The sequence below is a fragment of the Nannobrachium achirus genome (genome assembly GCF_963921795.1).
Source record: "Nannobrachium achirus genome assembly, chromosome: 1".
In the NCBI taxonomy this organism is placed as follows: domain Eukaryota; kingdom Metazoa; phylum Chordata; class Actinopteri; order Myctophiformes; family Myctophidae; genus Nannobrachium; species Nannobrachium achirus.
In genome coordinates this window covers 80,066,072-80,088,814 of record NC_137810.1, presented here as the reverse complement: position 1 = coordinate 80,088,814, position 22,743 = coordinate 80,066,072, and the positions used below count along the sequence as shown (strand labels likewise).

The 22,743-nt window shown below is 41.3% G+C and overlaps 1 protein-coding gene across 1 annotated transcript in view; it reads right to left on the bottom strand.

The window, feature by feature from the left end:
- ptprfa (protein tyrosine phosphatase receptor type Fa) overlaps positions 1 to 22,743 on the bottom strand; it is a gene marked incomplete at its 5' end in the record, with an annotated part of 370,668 nt that overhangs the window by 188,404 nt on the left and 159,521 nt on the right. Inside the window, 4 exons of the mRNA XM_080720119.1 lie at positions 3,120 to 3,201; positions 10,284 to 10,408; positions 11,992 to 12,126; positions 21,503 to 21,600. Coding sequence (XP_080576245.1) covers positions 3,120 to 3,201; positions 10,284 to 10,408; positions 11,992 to 12,126; positions 21,503 to 21,600 — 440 coding nt within the window. The remainder of the gene's footprint in view (positions 1 to 3,119; positions 3,202 to 10,283; positions 10,409 to 11,991; positions 12,127 to 21,502; positions 21,601 to 22,743) is intronic.

Genomic DNA, 22,743 nt, shown 5'->3' with positions numbered 1-22,743 from the left:
AGCTTATAGATCTGTAATTTTCAAACATTTTGTACTTTTACTTTTACGTTTAGTACTTTAAGTACATTTTGATGCCAATACTTGTGTACTTTTACTCAAGTATATTTTTAATTCTGGACTCCTACTTGTAACAGAGTACTTCTACAATGCAGTATTGATACTTTTACTTAACACACGGGTGACTAACCGGTCTTTTAGGCCGATTTTGAGATTGCAATGACTCTCCCTGTGAAGGTCTCAGAAATTTCCCCTTCCATGACTTTTCCTAAATACTCAAGATATATGTTCTAGTTTTTTTCCCCCCTTCTGAAACGTTTCCTAATTATGAAATAAAATACAATTATACCACTCTGACGTTAGTTATCGGCTGAAAAGACCGCTCTCCCCCATTTCTCCCCTTGCCAGAATCAAGCAGAAGAGACTTCGCACCTCCAGCCCACCCGGAGTGCGCCTTTGTTCCTTCTAATAGATCATTTACATTTCACTGTCAGCAAAGATAACATGACTAAATACACTATCTCTAATGTTTTATTTTATAATTGATAATAATAATAATAATATCAATGAAAATGTTATTGTTATCGCGCGTTATCGCACACGAAATAAAGAACCGTTACGGTTCTTTTTTTTGTGTGCGATGGAGAATGCAGGCATGCAGTGCTGTAAAGTTATGTTACGTAGGCCTACAGTTTTGAGGTATTTGTAGGACTTGAGTATAATATATACAGTATACCATAATGAGCCAAATGAAACCAAATGGAACCGTACGGGTCCATTTGGTTTCATTTTACGCTCGCAAGCTCAAGCTAATGGATCAGCATTGCCGTTCTCTGTCAGCTTAGCAAAGAGACTAAAACGACTAGGCTTGAAATGTTTTATTTCTATATCTATAGCTATATACAAGTAACAACAACAACAACAACAACAACAACAACAACAACAACAAACAACAACAACAACAAGTAGGTCGGGAGTGGCTTATTGTCGGTATCAGCCGGTAACACGCGGGAGTCTGTCCCCGTTACAATGCGCTAGACCCCTGGGAGATGGACTGCTGAGGTGGAGCGCCACACCTACCATCAGCTCCCAGTACTTGCCGCACGACTTGCCAAGCCGTGCTACTCATACGCTGAGTTGGCGGTGCCCGGAATCGAACCCATGACCTTGCGGTACAAAGGCAAGAGCTCTACCGACTGAGCTACCCGGGCACAAATATAGCTATCTCGGGGCATAAAAGCCTAATAAATGTTTATGATCACATCACGCTGCATCACTTTGTGCCACGCTGGATGGGCTATTTTCACTCGTTTGTAGGTAGGCCTAAAATCCATTTTCCCACAAGGATCCGAGAGGACCCGAGATTTAAACATATATATCCTTCAACTTTAAAATATATATTGTTTTTAATGAGACATGCATTGTAATTACGGCCAAATCCATATTACCGTCTGTTCTCGCTTATTGAATGAGTCCCGTTCAGCGCATCCAATCTCAATGTGCTGGACGAGCGACATGCTGAAGTGAAAATCATGGAGGGCTTTTTTTTGTGAGGTGAAACACAAACAAAGGCCACCTGGCTGGAAGATGCAGGTTGGAACGTCATTTATATGGAACATGTTTCTGGAAATCATCTGCGGGGACGGGCGACATAAAGTCGGCGAAAATACCGGTATGTCTATCTGCAACACAAACGCACCGACGCACGCAAGCCAGCTGAGTCTCGTCTCAGTCTGTGATCAGCCACGTGCACACATAGACATCAAAGGGATCTTGATCCCCTGCCCTTTTATCCGTCTGTAAAAAGTGCCCTCTTCAGACCATGAATGCATTTTTTTACTATGGTAAAATGAATGCAAATGTCCCCGGGCCCTTTCCATACCATAACTGAAGGCCCTTTTAGAAATGTCATCCTCTTCCTCTCTAACATTCTCTACACGTCCCTGTCTGTGATTATTCTGATGGGCAGCCGAGAGCGCAGGAGGAGGAAAGTTTTGTGATGCGAGCTGTGGTGTTGTGGACACTAACTGGACAGTAACACACTCACTGGACAGGTTGGTGTTTGTCGTGGATATCACTGTGATTGTTCAGCTTGGGACTGAGCTGAAAATCTAACAAACTGCGTGGCTTTGGTGAGCTTGTCCCGTGCAGGGGCATAGTTCCGCCGATTTAAAACGAATCCAATACGGAACTAAAACTTCCTATGTTTGGCCGCTAGTTGCCCTTTGATTTTTTAACCTTAATAAACGTTGTCATAAATAATTTATGATTCCTGTCGCTAGTCAAAAACTCCCTTTCAATTACCATGATATGCATTTTGTGCAAATATGGTCCCATTTATGTTAAAATGGATGATAAAGTTGCGGGGGGCGTGCCCAACTAAACTGATACCAGCCGGCTGTGTTCTTCCTCGTGTGCTTTATTTCGGGAGGCTCCAACCACATTCTCCCATGTATCCCTGCGGTTGCAAGTGACCGTTGGCAGCCAATAGCATTCCTTATGATTCCTGGGGTACCATTCAAACAATGATGGCGACACCCATACAAGGGACAAAAAAAAACGTCATTTTCGCAGCATAGAGACCAATGGCTTAGCTTCGTCCATATTTTTTTTACAGTCTATGGTCCCGTGTCTAATCCAGGGGGATCTCAAACTTTTTATACAGCGCTCTTCAAATAACAGGAATAAAATCCTTACTTTGAAAGCTAGAGTATTTGAGAGGTCAATTGAAATGCTAATTCACATTTGGAAGACAATAGAACCCCCGCTGGCAGCAGGGGGAGGAGGTGTTACTCTCCTGGGCCAAAAGGGAGAGAACGGTCAAAATGAACGATAAATGAAGGCGGAATGGTAGTTTGTTTTATTTTCAGTCACCCGAGTATTAAGAAGAAAATGTGAGTACTTTTTCCACCACTGGTGATTTGTTTTTATCAATACCCTTACAAAGATCCTGTATTTTCTTTTTGTTTGTCTCGTCTTGATTGCGCCCTCTGCTGTTTGCTTTTCAATGTTTTCTTTTATCATTATTATTAGTATTAAAAGGCTTTAAATTGTGGCCAGTTTTAAAAATCGATTTGCATCGATTTAAGATAAATCGTCACATGATGATGCCTACCACTCACCTCATGTACGTCCATGTCCTCAGGACTGCTCCATCTCTGTAAGTTGGCTGAGCTGACAGGCACCACAACTATATAGAACCACCTGGAAAAACAAAACTCATGTGAACAGAAAGTTTTTTATATGAGCTGCCAATGTCTTTCTGTCAGCATTTCTATGGTCAAGACGTGCCGGAGCGGTACGCGTTGTGAGCTTGTAGATATTTTCTAATAGTCTATGTATACCGGTAGTCTATTTGTTATATCTAACACTGTACGCATTCCCTCTGGTTTTGGGTCCATTTAGTTCCATATGTACACTCTAAAGAGTTACAGACCCGTAAGGGTCCATTTGGTTCCATTTGTACACTCTCAGAGTTACAGACCCGTAAGGGTCCATTTGGTTCCATTACAGACCTGTAAGGGTCCATTTGGTTCCATTTGTACACTTTCAGAGTTAAAGACCCGTAAGGGTCCATTTGGTTCCATTACAGACCTGTAAGGGTCCATTTGGTTCCATTACAGAGCTGTAAGGGTCCATTTGGTTCCATTTGTACACTTTCAGAGTTACAGACCCGTAAGGGTCCATTTGGTTCCATTACAGACCTGTAAGGGTCCCCCCCCCCCCCCCCCCCGTCTAATGTTATAATTAAAACACTATTCCAGTATATTCAGTGTAAGGGCTAGTTATTTTCAAAAAGCACAGTATGGAGCATTACAAACAAGGCGAATATTGCTCCCAAATAGTGACATAGGCCTATTTCAACTTGTGATTACAACACTAGCTAAATTAGTTCAAAGTAAACATAATGTGTCCCTTAAAATACATGGCTCACAACAACATGCGGCGGGGCTTGAGCTTGAAAATATCGATCATTTTGAGAGTGAACAACTCCTTTAATGAAATACATTTTATTTTTTATTTAAGGCCCATTCCCACTGGGCCAGATAACAGATAAAAAAAATCTCTTTCTTTAGATATTTTTCCATTCAAAGTGGATGGTAGATACAGATAAAAAAAAATATCTACCATGCACAGATATTTGCCACAGGTACTTTTATCTGTGGTAGATATTATAGATATATTTTTTATCTGTTATCTGGCCCAGTGGGAATGGGCCTTACATTTATGGAAGAGGCTTGCTTAACGAGTTGTAATATGCTACAGCTGGAGAGACAACAAGACATCAATTCTTAATCCAGCAGTGCTGGATTTAAACAACACAATGATCACGTATTGTGTTTGGAAGCTGTTTACCTACTACATTAAGGACTTTATTCATTTGGAACAGAGGATATCCTACAGGTAGGAGGAAAGCAGAATGGACTTTGTTCAGTGTGTTATTGTCTCTGTTGTTGCGACTTGAGTTAAATAGCCCGGCAGCCCAAATTTACATCTCTAAAAGGGTAACACTTTCTCAATGGCCAGGCCGCCTACTAGACAATGAATGGAACTGGTTGAGCGACATTCTATAGGCCTATGGTCCTCTCCACACTGTAGGCCTACTGCCCAGTCAGGCCTTTACACAATGGAAATAAGAGACTTTTTTTTTTTTTTGGAGATTTCTTTTTTTTTTTTTTTTTTTTGCCAGATCATTTCTCAGTTGGTAGGAGGTCGCCACGTTCGCCTACCGCTCCCTACGCCCCTGTTTCAGAGTTACAGACCCGTAAGGGTCCATTTGGTTCCATTACAGACCTGTAAGGGTCCATTTGTACACTTTCAGAGTTATAGACCCGTAAGGGTCCATTTGGTTCCAGTCGCAAGACCAAATGTTGAGAAACAGTGTAGCTATTGGTTGGTCATCAGCCAACCACGGCTGTGCTTATTACAGTTTGACTGGTGGGAGGTTTCATCAATCATCCAAATATGGTTGTTTTCAGGAAATGAATGAATGATTGAATGAATGAATGAATGATAACAATAATAACTAGAGATACTGTTCCTACGAAACAGTGTGGGCTCGCTCGTGACTATATTCTACAGCGTGCTAACTGTCATGTGAAGCTCAACCAATACTCCAGCTAACACCACTCCCAGATTTTCCACACCTCAATTGCACCTCATTGGCTAAGGGCCCTGCCTTTGTACTGTCTGCGACGGAACTCATAAGACGGAACTCACGCGACGGAACTCACTCTATAAATAATGAAGATAACATAGTGTTCTCCACAACTAGAAATACTGTTCCTACGAAACAGTATGGGCACAAAGATCTACCCTTTGGCTGCTCCTCATTGGCTAAGGGCCCTGCCTTTGTACTGTCGGTAATTCCTTTGAGGAGAATAACCTTGGTCTATAAAGTTTTGGTATAACATACTGATATAACATACTGGTCTCGAGCCCACGTGTTGTTATTTATATCAGGTCGCACTTTGGTGGTGATGTCACCAAGAATTCGGCTCCTCATTGGCTAAGGGCCTTTGTACTGATGACATTACGAAGAATACCAAACTCTGCTGACATCGCCACTGGCATCGCCAGGAATGCTGGTCCCTCATTGGCTGTTAATGATGAGACACCGACATACATACATACATACACACACACACACACACACACACACACACACACACACACACACACACACACACACACACACACACACTCATTCATTCCCAGAATCCCAGCCATTTCAGGGCTAGGGTCTTCAAAAAAGGGAGACACTTAGCTACCTACATACGTAACGGAGGTGATCCGAACCCTCCCCACCCGGCTTCGAACCCGGGTCTCCCGCGTGAAAGTCCAATATCTTAACCATTACTCCAAAGTTATATCCCCTATGGAACGAGGGCAGATACTAGACTTTTGAGGCTTCAAGCTGGGGCTGCCACTCTCTCCTCCACACTTACATACATACATACATTCCCAGAATCCTAGCCGTTTCAGGGCTACAGTCTTCAAAAAAGGGAGACACCTACATACATACCCAGCCGATTACAGTACTTGCGCGCTCTGCTTGCGCAAGTAATAATATAATGTATAATGTAATAATAACCTGTGTTGTTCACGACTCATCTGTATCACTTTAGATTTTAAACGCTTTAAACCATAATTTTATACTGAGCTATTATTTTAATATCGTGAAAGTTTGTGTAAGATCCGACGCTAAACCAGGAAGTGGAGAAAAAGATGTTCTAGTAAAACAATTATAAACAGAGAGTGGATGGAAGGGGTGATTTTTATGACGTTTTTTGATGACGTTCCTTTTAACTCATTGACTGCGCCGCCACGAGTTTCCCGAGTTATTCTCGTTGTCTGAGGCTGCGACGCCCGAGTTTCACGAGTTGGGGCTGTTTTCAAGGTTTATGCAAAAGTACACTTTCCTCTAGCCTGTGACAAAATGTCATGTTGCTATGATAAAAGGGTGGTTAAAAATCACACATCAAAGTCAGCTTGTTTGAAAACAAAGGAGAAATCGACCTCCCCATGAACCCAAAGTGAACTCATTTATCAGGACACGGCTCCGCCGACACAGTGCGGCGCGGCCGCAGCAGTGGTGGTGTCAGACAATGAAAACAAAACAAGCAGATCTTCAAGCAGACCATTCTGCATGAATCAAAAACATTTTCACTTGAAAAGCTGTGACCTGCTGCACTGAGTCACCCTAACCCACACACAGCTCCATATACACGCAAAAAAAAAAGTTTACCAAAACAGCAAGACAACAATGGCTACATCAGAGCCTCGTAGCAACCGCCCGGCCTCTCAGGCCTCTCTATACCAAAACAAGCCAACACAAACACATCAACAACACAGCAACACCTCCCCGATGAAAGCATTCACAAATCAACACTCAAAATGTTATAAAAGTTTCAACATGAACTTACCTCAGTGTGAGGAGGAGAGCGTTGGTGTAACACACACATACAGAGAGAGAGACAGACAGATAATTCCAGTGCCGTTTAGTGTCCAGTAGATCAGTAATCCTATAGTTTCATTCGTGTAGTTTTCTTTTTTCGTTGTTTGTGAGCGGGTTTCATGCCCACACCGCGGAAGCCTAAGGCCCCGGCCGGGCGCAGCAAGCGCCCGACGGCTAGCCATGGTTCGCTGGTCGCCTCTGGTTCTGGTTCCCGTCGCGAACCAGCCCGATCCTGCACTGGACGCGGGCGAGGTATAGGGCCTCCATCGAACCCCGGTCAGACCACCATGGATTCCTTTCTAATCGCCAATTTGCCCCGTCCGGAGACGGATACGGAGTACGAGACGGAGGAAGAAGAGGCGGCGTCGCCGTCCCAACAACACACACCGCGGGCAGACACGGCTCCACTGCCCGCACTCCTCACGCCGGAATCGGTGGCTCGCCGTCCCGCGAGGCCACGCGAAGAACGCTCTGCCATGCCCATGTCGCCGAGAGATAATATCGAGACTCACTATCTCTCCCAGTCCCAGAGTGAGATGTATGTATTATCCTAATCCATATCATTGATCCATTCAAAAACAGCAGATAGCAATAGCAGTCAGTGCAAGTTCACAGCGCATCACTTCGTAGCCTACTTTCCTGAGCTAACTTTCGCTAAATTATTCACTCAATCAAATGATGAGGTCCGTGTCCGAGGACTTCTCCTCTCCGATGCAGATGATGTCATCGGCAGCACTGGTGATTTTGAGTGGCACCCCCCGGAGAGCAAAGATGACTCTTTCTTTGCGCGTAAATTGTGCACATGCAGCACACATTGCGCGCGTGCACACACACACACACACACACACACACACACACACACACACACACACACACACACACACACACACACACACATGGAAACAGAACTTTTCATTCAATTTGAGGAGTAAATCATTTATTTTATTTTGGTATGCGTTTTCAGAAGCTGATCAAGGAAGTGCTTCTCTGTCAGGCACTGGGACACAGAGACCTTCAAGCAAAGGAACAGGCAAAGGTAAGATAAAAATAATGATATTTTATATATATATATGTGTGTATATATATATATATGTGTGTATATGTATATATATATATATATATATATATATATATATATATATATATTATATGTATATATATGTATATATATATATATATATATATATATATATATACACACATATATATATATATATATACACATATATATATATATATATACATATATATATACATATATATATATATACATATATATATATATATATATATATATATATATATATATATATATATATAAAATATCATTATTTTTATCTTACCTTTGCCTGTTCCTTTGCTTGAAGGTCTCTGTGTCCCAGTGCCTGACAGAGAAGCACTGGTGATGGAAGCACTTCCATCACCAGTGCTGCCGATGACATCATCTGCATCGGAGAAGTCCTCGGACACGGACCTGTACACATCATTTGATTTTGGTGCCGCCTCTTCTTCCTCCGTCTCGTACTCCGTATCCGTCTCCGGACGGGGCAAATTGGCGATTAGAAAGGCATCCATGGTGGTCTGACCAGGACCGGGGTTCGATGGAGGCCCTCTAGCCCCTCTACCTCGCCCGCGTCCAGGGCAGGATCGGGCTGGTTCGCGACGGGAACCAGAACTAGAGGCGACCGGTGAACCATGGCTAGCCGTCGGGCGCTTGCTGTGCCCGGCCGGGGCCTTAGGCTTCCGCGGTGAGGGCATGAAACCCGCTCACAAACAACGAAAAAAGAAAAAGAAAACTACACAAATGAAACTATAGGATTACTGATCTACTGACACTAAACGGCACTGGAATTATCTGTCTCTCTCTCTCTCTGTGTGTGTGTTACACCAACGCTCTCCTCATCACACTGAGGTAAGTTCATGTTGAAACTTTTATAACATTTTGAGTGTTGATTTGTCAATGCTTTCATCTGGGAGGTGTTGCTGTGTTGTTGATGTGTTTGTGTTGGCTTGAGCTTCACCGAAGCCATTGTCGAAGCCTGGTGCACCCCGCGACCCACCCAACCCCTCTGGCCCGATTCTCGGACTGTGAGGAGGTCAGCCCATGTCCCTGAAAAGATACCGCCCAGACCACGAAGGAGAAACCCTACAAGGGTCTGCTACATCTGCAGCAAAATACACAAGAAAAGGAGTGAGACCTCATTCTACTGCCATCTGTGTCTTGTGCCTTTGCACAGGAGGCTTTGTTTCGAACGGTACCACGCAGAGATTGACTATGAGCATGCAAGCGGTGCTCGACGTCGATGATAGACAGACACATTTTGATGACATGAGTGTAGACATACTGTGTACCGATTTGCGTGATTTTAGGGCAAATTCTGTAGGAGCAGTGTCCAAAAATGTGTTTGAAAAAATCGGCCTGATGGTGGCGCTATATGGGACAGATCCATTTTGATGACATGAGTGTAGACATACTGTGTAGCGATTTGCGTGATTTTAGGGCAAAATCTGTAGGAGTAGTGTCCAAAAATGTGTTTTGAAAAATTGGCCTGAAGGTGGCGCTAAATGAGAGCTCCATGTTGATGACATCAGTGTAGAGCAAGTATGTACCGATTTGCGTGATTTTAGGGCAAAATTTGTAGGAGCAGTGTCCAAAAATGTGTTTTGCAAGAATCGGCCTCAAGGTGGCGCTAGAAGAGGGGCATGTGAGAATTGATGGGTGGAGGTTGTAGTTTGGCAGGCAAGGAGTGTGTGTGCAAAATTTGGCATGGATCTGGGCAACGGTTGCGGAGATACGATGTGACGTGCAAAAGTGTGACGTGTGACGGACGGACAGACAATGTGCCCATTACACTGTAAGAAAATATTGTTTTGTTTCAGATCATAAAGTAAGCATCTCATGTAATAAATAAAGAGCTGTGAGTAAAAAAAATTAGTTGTTTGCTTGAAAAGAGACCATTCACAAAAACGTATTTTTCTCCAGTTGTTATTCTGAGAGGGCTTGGTTTTGGTGAAACAAGGGTTTTCAAATGGCTATAACTAAAGAAGTGTACATGATAAAAACATAATTATTTTTTCTGTGGAAACTAGAAGTTATCCTCTTTCCTCCGGGCCATGGCATGACATAGTCATCATTAGACAGAATTTAAAAAAAAATGGTAAACATGGTAAGAAATCAAGAAATGCTTGGCAACCTAGCTTGATAGTTCACTTTTAATGGTGGCAGTCAATGAGTTAAGTGCAATAAAACAAAAACACGTGAAAACACGCGTTTGGCAGTGAATGAGTTTATCATGTTTAGTGAATGAAGGGGTTGCCTCTCTCTGACCTGACGCGCTCTCCGCCGGTGACCCTGGGCAGCCCGAGGGTGACCCTGCCCCCGCCCTCGTCGTGCTGGACGGTCTGGATGAGAGGCTTGCTGCGCAGCAAGTCCGGAGCGGTGCGGATGGACACCTAGATACAGGGATGTGCAGAGAATTTTAGAGAGGCAAAAAAAAAAAAAAAAATATCGAAAATAGCACCGACATTTGTGTATGATAAAATGAATATCAAATATCTAAATAAATCGTTTTTTCGAAAGTGGAATATCCCTTTAATAGTGCAGAGGCAAAGACCTGGAAAGTCCTTTGTGCCGGTCGCTCTCATGCAATACAACGAGACTCATGATGGTCGCTTTCAAGGCCTAATAGGATTACCTAGGTAGGACACATATGTCAAACTCAAGGCCCGGGGGCCAAATCAGGCCTGTGAATGGATTGATTATCTTTAGCCCGCGGGATGATATTTAATTACTGTTAGAACTGGTCCTCTGGTATTTTGCACACACCTCGTAATAGAAGTCCCACAATGCACTGCGAGTGCATTGGCGCTTATCTAGGGCCCGTGAGCACAAGGAAGCGTAGCGCCTGTTTGTCAACTTTCAGCTACCCCTCTCCCCAAAAACACGGGTTTTCAAGCCAGGTTCGGGAGGCAGAGTAGCCCACATACAGTATTCACGGATGTAAAGGGCAAACCTGTGTGTCTTCTGTGTGGATTTGATTTACTTTATCATTTTACTACATGAAATCAGTGATCATAGAGCAGCAAACTGAGCTTTAATAATGCATTTTCCATAGGGACATATTAGATGTTTTGCTGTTTGCCTGCTGAAAAACGTTTTCATTTGAAATTACTGACAGAGCCATAAGAAACTATTACAACTGATTTTATGATTTTATGTTAATTTAATGATTAATGTTAGCAGAATAATATAGGCTGTGTTAGGTCCAGGTTTAATACGTGCAATCATTTCAATACGTTTTAAATAAACATTGAACCAGTCCGGCCCTCGACTTGTACCATTTTTTTAATTTTGGCCCCCGTGTATTTGAGTTTGACATCCCTGACATAGGACAACTGTTACCTTGCACTACTGGAACACAAGTTGTACTGACTCTGACCTCTAACGTACTTTTCCCTGAGAGGGTTGCTGTGGCGTCTTGCTGTGGCTCCCTTTATTGCTTAAAAAAATAATAATATCAATCTATCTATCTATCTATCTATCTATCTATCTATCTATCTATATATATATATATATATATATATATTATATATATATATATATATTTGCATTGACTTTGGTCACTTATCTGCACTATTGGGTTGTGTTGGTTGTACTGTGTACTATTGCTGTGTTGATATGGCGGTGTGATACTTGTGTTGCATTGACTAGCATTGACTAATATTTGAACTTTTTTTGTTTGGCACTGTTTGTTAAGTTATCCTTTGAGTATTGCTTTTTTGTGTGTGTGACGTGTCACTTTATGTATATATTCGTCTTTTTTGCAATAGCTTTTCGACACTTTATGTTTATTTTTTAATGTTTTTGAGCTTGATCTTTGGACTGTACACTACAATACTCTTTTTCTTTTTCTTACTTCTTTGTAACTTGTAACCTTAATGCTATGCTGCCTCTGGGCAACTGTATTTCCCCCGTGGGCTAATAAAGGTATCTATCTATCTATCTATCTATCTATCTATCTATCTATCTATCTGACCTGCTGCTGCAGGCCGCCTGCACTGCTCCCCCGGCTCATCAGCACAAAGGAATAGTCTGTGTCCGGCTGCAGGCTGCCGATCAGCGCCCTCTTCAGGTCGCCCGCCACCTCCACACTCTGATGGTTGTACAGGATCTGGAACACACAACAGGATATGCATGCCATCCATGGTCAGCTGTGGACAGTAAATGACGGACATGTGGTTGATCTACAAGCTCGCAGCGCGGCACTCAGCTTGTAGATTTGCTAATTTTTTTTTTCATGATTTTTTTTTCAAGGACTTGAATAAATCTTCCTAAAAGCGAACATTTGTAACTCAAATATTTGCTTCTGGGGTTGTTAAGAACGTTTTGTTGTCAAGCTCAACGTTAGGCCTTTTGGCCCATATACATGGAGAATTGGAGAACCGTTAGGCAGCCGTTAGGCCGGCAACAATGGCAACCGGGCATGGACAGCATGTGTTGTCAGACTGATGTCATCACTATGACATATATAAGCCAGCATCCCGGTCATATCAGGGCAGAAGCTAGCTGACTCTTGCACTAAGCACTAAGCTATTCTCAGCACTCTTGACAGCCCTCAATAGAGACAGATACTAGGGGTGTAACGATATAGTAACTGCATCGAAATATCATTTTTAACTTCGAAGTATCAAAATGAAAACAGCTAAAATCGAATCGTATTGTTTTATTTTGTATCGTATCGAATCGGCAGTGCAAATAATCGATTGTGTCGATACTACCTACTTGTGCATTGTATTTAGCATTTTTAAGAAGAAAAAAATGAAAAGGAGGGGTTTAATTACTTTTCCTTTCAATATAGCTACACTGGTCTATCGATAAATGTGTGTAATATCTGGGTTCATGTTAAGGTGCAGGTTTGTCAATATACAATGTTCGAGGACCACTGACTTAGAAGAAGGATTTGGAAGACATTCCTAGAATCGTGTCAAAAATATTCAAAGTCTTGCACAAATGTTAAGATTTTTCAAAAATAGCAGATCTAAAAGCTCACAGCGCGGCACTCGGTGCTGTGCAATGAGCTTGTATATCTGCTATTTTTTAATAGTTAAAGCACAACATAATGGTTAAAGTGGTTAAAATCTAAAGTAACACAGATTTGCGTTCAGGTCTAAATGATTAGTGTAGGCCTACATAGTTTATTTACTTATTCCTTTATTCCTTATTTTTTAGTTTGTTTGTTTATTTTTGATACACTAGAGCAGTGTTTCTCAAATGGGGGTGTGTGTACCCCTAGGGGTATGCAGAGGTACTACAGGGGGTAGGCTACTTGAGAGAACATGGAAAATGAAAACATTTATTTTACTTAGTTATGTTTAATGATAAAACATTGACAAATGTATGTGAGCGTGCTGCTCTGTATAGTTTTAAACCAAACAATTTTACTGTTACTGAATAGAAAACAGGCTATTTACTTTTATTTTCAACATATTGACATACAAATTGGACCTTTGATATTTTCTAGTCAAAATGCTGTTGTTGATTAAAGGGGGTACTTGGATTCAGCAATCAGGAAAAGGGGTTACCGAAGCCCAAAAGGTTTGAGAACCACTGCACTAGAGCAGTGGCGTCAGTTCAGAAAAAGCTAAGGTATGGCAACATGACTGGTGTCTTGCACACGCACGAAGGTGCGCGTGCAAGTTGTCATACCTTAGCAACAGGCATGATACATTTTTTTCCAGAAGTACATTCTATTTTTTCCCCCGTTTCTACAGTTTCTTGGGCTGGATATGGCAGCCTGGAATGGTTGTTCAAGTGCAGCTAAACTTGGCATGTTAGTAAACGTGTCACAGTTAACAATAATGCATTGCACCTGTGCAGCTGACCTGTGGAACCTGAGAATATATACCATTTTTTCAAGTTGGGGAGAAGTTTGCATTTGTAGTTATTTTACTGTAATTTAACAACATAATAACCAGCACAGATAGACAAAGAGGCATTCATGGATTTATATTTAAAAGTAACTTTTATTTTCCCCTCTGGACCCAGGGTATGGCAGCTGCATACCCCTGCCATACCCAATTGACGCCCCTGCACTAGAGCAGTGGTTCTCAAACTTTTTCAAATCAAGGTCCATTATTTATTCAGCATTTGAGCCAGGGACCACCATTTGATGAGATTTAGTTTCTCAAACCCAAACTTTGATTGATGTGGTAGGAGACGTAAGTGGCAAAGCTTGATCAAAATAACAATTCTTCAACATTCTTGAATTGGGGAGACTTCTTGTAAATTACGTAATCTGTCAGTCCTTGTCCCTATTGAGCTTGAGTGCTAACCATTCCGTCCTTGTCCCTGTTATGCCCACATATGGAGATCCCTGATGTCATCAATATTAAGCCCATATCTCGGAATGCCCATATATGGACATTCTGTGTCAGTCTCATGTGGTCTATGATGTCAGACATCTATTATGTCAGTCATCTCCATATTTTGGATTTTTTTTTTTTAAATTCAATGGAGAAAATGTATTCACAAATAAATGTATATGAATTAAACTATGTAACATATCTCTTAGCGAATCAATTCCCGATGAAGCGGTCGATTTGACATACAGTATGGCCCAAGTGTGTGCCACCAAAACTGTTGGAGGAGTAGCACGCCAAAATAAAGTTTATATATGGGGGGAAAGGATGGATGGATGGATGGATGGATGGATGGATGGATGGATGGAATAAAGTTAGACAAGTACTATAGTCTCCACTAATACAATGGCTTTTATTTTAGTTCTACTGGATGTCTCCACTAGTCCCTCTCCCTAACATTTTGTCAAGTTGTTTGTTTATATGTCATCATAGCTAAATTTTTATTTTGTTTTTTGTCAGTGAAATGGAGCCTTGGCGTTTAGTTTATGCGGGACACAAGAGTCTAGCCCTGCCCAGTTGTAATCAGCTGTCAGTCAGCCCTTTTCCTATTCCTCAGTCACAGATTAACTGGTCATTACGTCACACTGTCATATTCCAATCAAAGCTCTCGTTGTGTGGAGTTTGCATGTTCTCCCCGTGTCTGCTAGGTAGATACCCTCACAAAAAACATGCAGTAATCCTGGTCTCTATATTGCCTCCCCCTGGCCAGCCGGGGCGCCTGATGGAGGGGAAAGGAACGGGTTGGAATAACGTGTTCCTTCCATGCGCTACGTCCAAACCGGGGAAATCCCCACTGTCAGGGGAAAAGAAACAACTTGGACTCCTCATGCATAGACGGAAGCACAAGGTCAGTCCGCTGTCTCCCCAGGCGCAGCAGAGTGATAGCAGAGCCCAGTATTACGTAGGCAATTGGCACTGGGTGAAAATGGGTTTCAAAATCGAGGGAAAAAATATATAAAAAAAAAATAAAAAAAAAAGCTCTCGTTGGCTTTCTCTACCTATGCATGGTTATCCAAAGCCTCGGATACGCACTGCAAGCTGCCTCCTCCACCCCAGCCTCCACCCTTTGACCTGTCTGGCATGAGCTCAAATACATGTGATTGCGTCTGTTGATTCAAGTTTATGTGTCAATGTATTACTATTGTTCTGCTGGGCGCGCGCACACGCTAGGGCATTCGCCAAATATTCGAATATTCGAATATCAAAGTCACTATTCAACGTTGTTCAACGAAGTCGAATATTTGCATATATATATATATATATTTTTTTTTATTGTTTTCTCTTAAAATATATATAGTTTATAAAGCTTGGCTAGATAGGAAGTCATAAGAATGAGTTGTCAATGCCCCTGGTGGATGAATTTGTTAATGCTCTATACCAGGGGTTCTCAAACCTTTTTAGGCCGTGACCCCCAAAATAAACATATTTGAACTGGGGACCCCCACCCTGACAAGCACTTGGAATTGTAGGTATTACATTTAATGTTACTCGGTTCCGCAGATAAATATTCTACATGCTGATACCGGTAAATATCTACATGCTCACAACATCTTGCGTTGCGAGGCGTTGTGAGCATGTAGATCTGCTATTTTCACAATGTTTGCCTCTTGCTTACTTAATATTTGACTGTTTGGCCAGTCCTGTCGAATATTCGAATACTGAGGTCGAATAATTTGAATCAGGGGCGTGCACAGACATTTTGAGGAGGGGGTGCTCAAGTGAAAAAACTGGGAACCTTGTGCGGCGCGTGGAACCGTCGACTGTAGTAGTTAGGGATGGACAGTGTTGCATTGGTGATTCAATGTTTGGGGGGACGCGATTTGAATGATGTCACACGGACGGTGATTACACCTATACATTAACATGTTAAGACAATGGCTTATTGATATGCATACACGCCCTGCTCTGACATATCTATTGATATGCATGAATCAATTAATTGAAGAATCGATTAATCGTTTATGAGATCAAAGTTAATTATCAAAAAACAATATTATTTGTTCTTGATATCCAGGTACAAAACAAACTTTGAATTTTAACCTTTGAAAAAAAAAAAAAAAAAGACTATATGGCATTACTTCTGCAAGTGGTAAATAAACACACAGCTGTGATGAGACTTTCTTCACAACATGAGATACAATGAATGCAAGCAAGCAAGCAAGCAGCATGTATCTAAGAAAAACTCAGCACAGTTGTGTGTGTATTTACCACTTGCAGAAATAATGCCATATAGTCCCTTTGAGTTGAAAGGGACATGAGTCTTTTTTTTCTTCCAAAAGTTAAAATTCATAATTAATTTAATTCAGCAGTTTGTTTTGTCTCTCCAGCAGAGTTTCTAGTGTCTCTCTCTACTCTAGAAGAGAGGTTATACATGAACTCTGCAGCCGCACTGAGGCGCTCCAACACAACCACCCTGACAAGCTAAATATTTATGTTGCCTCAATCAGTGGTTCTCAAACTTTGTTATGTCAAGGACCCCCAAAATTATATGTATTTGGCTGCAGATCTCAAAATATTGTGTTCCAGGGACCCCCAGAAACAAAGATTGTATATTATAGATACATGCTGCTTTGATCACAGATAGACTACGTGTGTGGCAGGATTCCAGAGCATTTTGGGGTTAGGGTTGTCACCATGGGCCACATACTGAACACTGTACAAAACAAACAAACACTGTACAAAAAACGAACTTCATAAAAAGGGCACATTGATCCAGTAAGGGAAAAAGGCAGGTGCTCTAGCACCCCCTAGTGTCTATGTGTGCACGTCCCTGATTTGAATACTTAAAATCACTATTCGTGAATGCCCTAGGACCCGCACAGAGTGCACGTAGCGCTCCAGAATCAGATAAATATTATATAAAAAAAGCCTTGGAGGGGAATAGTGTATTGTTTTGGCAACACGATGGCAGGCGTTGTGTTGACAACCCTTTAACGCCAAGATTAATCAATAAATGGTTAAATGTACTTTGACTTGAGTGTTCCTGACTAAAAAAAATGTAGTCAATGTAACTTTCTCATCCGAGTCGTCTTCACAAAACACTGGGTTGTGACCTATAAAATCTGACCTCTTTTCTAAGTCATGGTGAGTCATTTGATCTCATGCATGGCTTACAGAACTCTTATGATGACACACACACACACACACACACACACACACACACACACACACACACACACACACTAAAGCTGCTTATCTAATAACATTGTCAGCAATTGAATTAAGCCGCGGGTGCCGTCATATGCGGTCGGAATTTGTATTGATTTTTTAAACGCTGAACATGTGTTAATATGCCTCCCGATTCCAATTCTTACCGTGGAAATTCTGAATCGGGGTCGGGCTCTAAATTTACTCTGCATGATGTCAAAGTGTGTCATAATTTCTATACACCATGCAGCGTCAAAGGAGGAAAGGGAATCAGCAACTTGCTTACACATGCCTTGTCTCTCAGGCAAGGGTGTCACACCATTATATTTCAAATTCTTTTTTTGTCTTCTTTTTTTTAACTATGTTTCTAGGTCAGTGGTGCTCAAACATTTTGATGTGAAGGACCCCCGAAATGATATGTATTTGGCCACGGACCCCCATCTCAAGGGAAATACCCAGAATTCTTTTTTTCTTCTTCTGGGTATTTAAGTAGGATGTGAGGGGTTTAACTAGAGGTTTGTCATGATGCTGAATCCATTGCAAGCATTTGTTTTGCACAAAAAAACATTCCTTAGGCTATAAATGGCCCCCGAAAACGATGGTTTAGTGATGTGGCACAGTTTTGTTGGCATTTTCTGGGGCCATTTGTAACCCAAGGAATGTCTTTTGTGCAAAACAAATGCTTGCAATGGATTCAGCATCATGACAAACCTCTAGTTAAACCCCTCACATCCTACTTAAATACCCAGAAGAAGAAAAAAAGAATTCTGGGTATTTCCCTTCTGTATAGAAAGTCGATGGGAGCCCAACTTGATTTTGCCGCTGTGGCGACCCCGAAGGTCGCCAATTCGGGCGCCCTAGCTAAATCATTAGAGCATGCCCTGGGCTACATCTGTTCAAAATTTGGCGCTTTTAGACTGATTAGCATGAAATAACCCTAAGGCCTCCGACTACAGGGGTATACCGCATTGTAATGGGGACAGGCTCCAGCGTGTTAACCCTGCAAGACCCGCTATAATTTCTACTGGCCAAAAATGTTTTAAAAAAATCAGATGGTGTTGTAGTAGTCCTAATCACAGGAAAATGTAATGTTAAAAAATGAATAATATTTTTGTAAGGTTTTATAGCCATAAATCAAAACATAAATCATGCTCTAATTTGCATTTTGGGTATATTTTTCACAATAATAACACATGTACATGTTCTAGACATTCACGAAAAAAAATATTACAGGCATTTTACTTATTTACTTATAGCTTATAAATAGCTTCAGTTAAAAATTGAGATGTTGTTCGTCCAGACGCTGGAATTTCAACTTCTCTGGGAGTGTGAATGTCAGCCTCTGTGGGGGTATTTATATGCAAATATTGTGGCCAATGGCATTGTAATACTAAACAATAGGATTTAATGGTGATGTTAATGTGAAAAAAGAATAGGAAAACAAATTATAACATTTTCTAAAAAATGATTTAAAAAATGTTGCCAAAAAGCAACGCTGGGCCTTGCAGGGTTAAAGGACAACTTTGTTTTTTACAACAATGGTGCATGATATGAAATGGAAGCTTACCATAATCACAGTAGTCATTAATCATGTTTATTACCCGGCTTGTTTGAATGCTTGATTCTGATCAATCAATCGCTGAAATCAGAGGTCTGATATTTCTGGATAACAGACCGCTGCCTAATCAAAGGCTCAAAGCACCTGCTGCAGTTAAGCTGCACTGCGTGAATCTTGTGCTGTAGCCAACATGTCAGCCATGTAAACAAACACACAGCGACATTTACAACTAAACATTGCTCTCAAGAATGTTTTTAAAAATATTGTAAGCGAGAAAATGGATTCTATCTAATCAGCACTTCCTTGTTTTCCAAGGCGACCGTGTCGCGCTGGGAGGGGCGCCCAGTGCAACACTTTCAGCCGTCTGTAAACAAGGAAATACTTTTTGTTTTTAGTTTTGAGTCAAATTATTAATTTTATTTAGTAGCTGGGTAATAAGCGTGATAATCAGAGTTGGGATCCGTTACTCAAAAAAGTAGTGCACTACATATTACATATTACCTTTGAAAAAAGTAGTGCCTTACACTACTTCATTACTCCCTGGAGAAAGTAACTAGTTACACTACTCGTTACACTACTTTTGCGTTACTCCATAAAAAAAGTCTGAGATGCATTGCCAACATATATTAGACGTATTAATATTTATTAGATATACTAATATCTAATACAATACATTATATTGTTCAATGAAGTGAGTCCCAGGGCTCACTGGTGGTCATTTGAATGAGTTTAATTATAATAATAATAAAAACAATAAATACAAATTATAATGTAATTATTTCGGAGCCTCTGGTGCCTTGTTGTAATTTAGGACTCCCATTGTGCAGCAAAAAAAAAACAGCTGCCATACATTCATGAGTTTATTCATTTATCCACCTGACATTATATAGCCTATATATGGTTCTGTATCCGTTTGTCAATTGTCAGTAAGTTTAAGCAGATTTCATTCCATTTGGCTCCTATGGATTTTACAGGCCAGGGGTGGACACCTTAGCACCCTCATTTTGGCCAGGGAGCACCCCCACCTCTCAGTAATTCCCGAAATTTACATTATAATACAGTAGATCAGCATTGGCTGGCCACAACCGGTTTGGCACACACTCCCATTGGTATGCAAATTTAGCCTTTTGTTTTCACCTGGCCGATTTGAGATGGGTAGTCTATCCTTCACTTAAAACATAGCACCCTCAGCCATTGTGGGCTGCCGCCAGCCCTGACCTAACCTGGTTCAGGTTCAGGTTCAGGTTCAGTTTATTAGTCACATGCATATCCATACAGGTACAGACATACAATGAAATGCTTGTGCCAGGAGCACTCTCAGCCTTATTACACACAAAAACAACAAGACAACAACAAGTCACCCAAGACAACCCAAAAACAACAAAAACCATAAAGTGTAACAGTGTACAGTTTAAAAACTGCGTACAGTGCACATGACTACCTAGGTCTCGCGCAGGTTGGCGCGCAGCACAGCATAGCAGCTGGGGAGAATGATCAACGAGGCGATTGATTTACTGTGTAGGCCTACAGCTCAAATAGTTCAAACAGTATCAAACTGATTTATAGGCTATAGCCCATATAGCTGCTGAAACTTCATGCTTAAAAAAGCGATATCACCGATGTTTTTTGCATAAGGATTATATTTATTCCGTCATCACAAGGACATCATGTCAGAGTGAGTTCACTTGTCAGAGTTCTCTCTTTCCCTCTCTCTCTATCTCTCTCAGCCTACATGGAGTAGTAGGCTAATTCATTCCTTTGACTTGCTTATTTCGGGGTTTTGGGTTATTGTATCACATGTAGGATATTAATCTTGTTAAAGCAACTGTCGGGTTTGCGCACCGTATATGCGCTGCCTGCCACAGAGTGCGACTTTTTTCCCTCTTCTCTCTCTCTCTCTCTCTCTCTCTTCTCTCTCTCTTCCTAAAAGTAATTCATTTCTTTGCTTGATATTATAATAAATCTCCTTGGTTGGGGGTTTTGTTGTATTTAGTCTTTTTATTAATCTATAAGTGTGACTGTTATCAAATGTCGGGTGCCTGCTACTGTTGATTGCAAGCAAGTCACCGTGACCTGCTGCTGCACTGACTCGCTTGTGTTTGATTACCTTTTCTCTGGTTAGTTATTTTAGTGAAATGACAGTTCCAATGTTCCAAAAGACAAGTGGTGATGATGTTTACAATCGGTTCCTGCTGAAGGCAGAGGCAGGAACTGCAGGCACGAAAGTAGCGAGTAGCGAGTAACGTGACCAGGCAGTATTTGTAGTGTTATTACTATTTCGGAGGAGTAGTACCGTTACACTACTCGTTACCGAAAAAAGTAGCATTATTACAGTAACGCGTTACATTGTAACGCGTTACACTGTAACGCGTTCTTATTGTATTATTTAGTATTATCGATTTTCCACATGGGGTTGCACTCACCTTGAAAGGCACTTCCGATGTGTACATCTCCGGCACTTCCCATGTGAGCAGGACTGAGGATTTCATCACGGCTTTCACACCAAAGTTTTTGGTGAATTCTAAAAAAAAAAGAAAACAAAAGAAAAAGAAACAGAGTTACATTGTGATTACGTTAGTTTTGGTGCAGCGGAATTCCATCCCTGCCTGAAAAATAAAATACAAATAAAACATTTAATCTGATTAAACTCATTCTGTGCCTGCATGCTTTTAGACTTCTAATTCAAATGAGACCACTTCACTCCAGGTTGTTAAGCCTGCTGTATCGCTTAATCTCCACCATCGGGCAAACTACTGTGAGCCATTCAGCAGGCTATTTAGTGGATATTCCCAGCGGCGCTCGTAAGAAAACAGGGTTATCAACTTGTCAGTGTGAATTAATTTATTCATTTGTAGCTCAGAGAGTGTACAAATGGAACCAGAATGGACCCTTTGTGAGCTTGCAGATCGGCTATTGTCGGCAAAAAGGTTTGGTGTAGAGGGGGAAAGAGCAGGCTAAGTAAAGAGTAAAAGGTAAAGTTTATTATGTATTGACGGCTCAAGTGGTTAAATATCTGAAAACACAAATTGCCTTGAATCCAAAATACACTGATGATTGTGCTGTCAAACGATGAAAGTATATGGAATCTACGAAAAGTTTGTGGGGGGTCCCTGCTTCATCTCTCTGTCAACTAAGGAGTCCTTGGCCTGAAAACGTTGAAGACCACTGATTTAGGAGATTATGGAACGATTGTGTAGTGTGGTTGCCCATTGTTCTAGGTCTGAGAACGTTTATGTCACCTAAAGTAAACCTGTGTCCATCTAACCGTTAAATGGACACCAACGTTAGATTCTAACGTTTCTGTGATCCCAAAAGTCCATTGGGTTCAGTGGATGTTTTCCCCACCCTTTTATGTAACCTAAAATCCCCAAAAGTCCATTGAGTACAATACGAGTCACACTTTGCAAATTCATTTTGTCTTTCCATTTGGATTTTCCCATTCAAGTTAATGTGGAAAATTAATTCACTAATAATAAATGAATGGCCATATATGGAGATCTCTGTCAGTCATGTCCCTTTTATGCCCATATATGGAGATCCCTGATGTCATCAATATTACGCCCATATCTTGGAATGCCCATATAAGGACATACTGTGTGAGTCTCATGTGGTCTATGATGTCAGTCATCTCCATATTTGGGAAAAGTTAAATCAAAGTTAATAG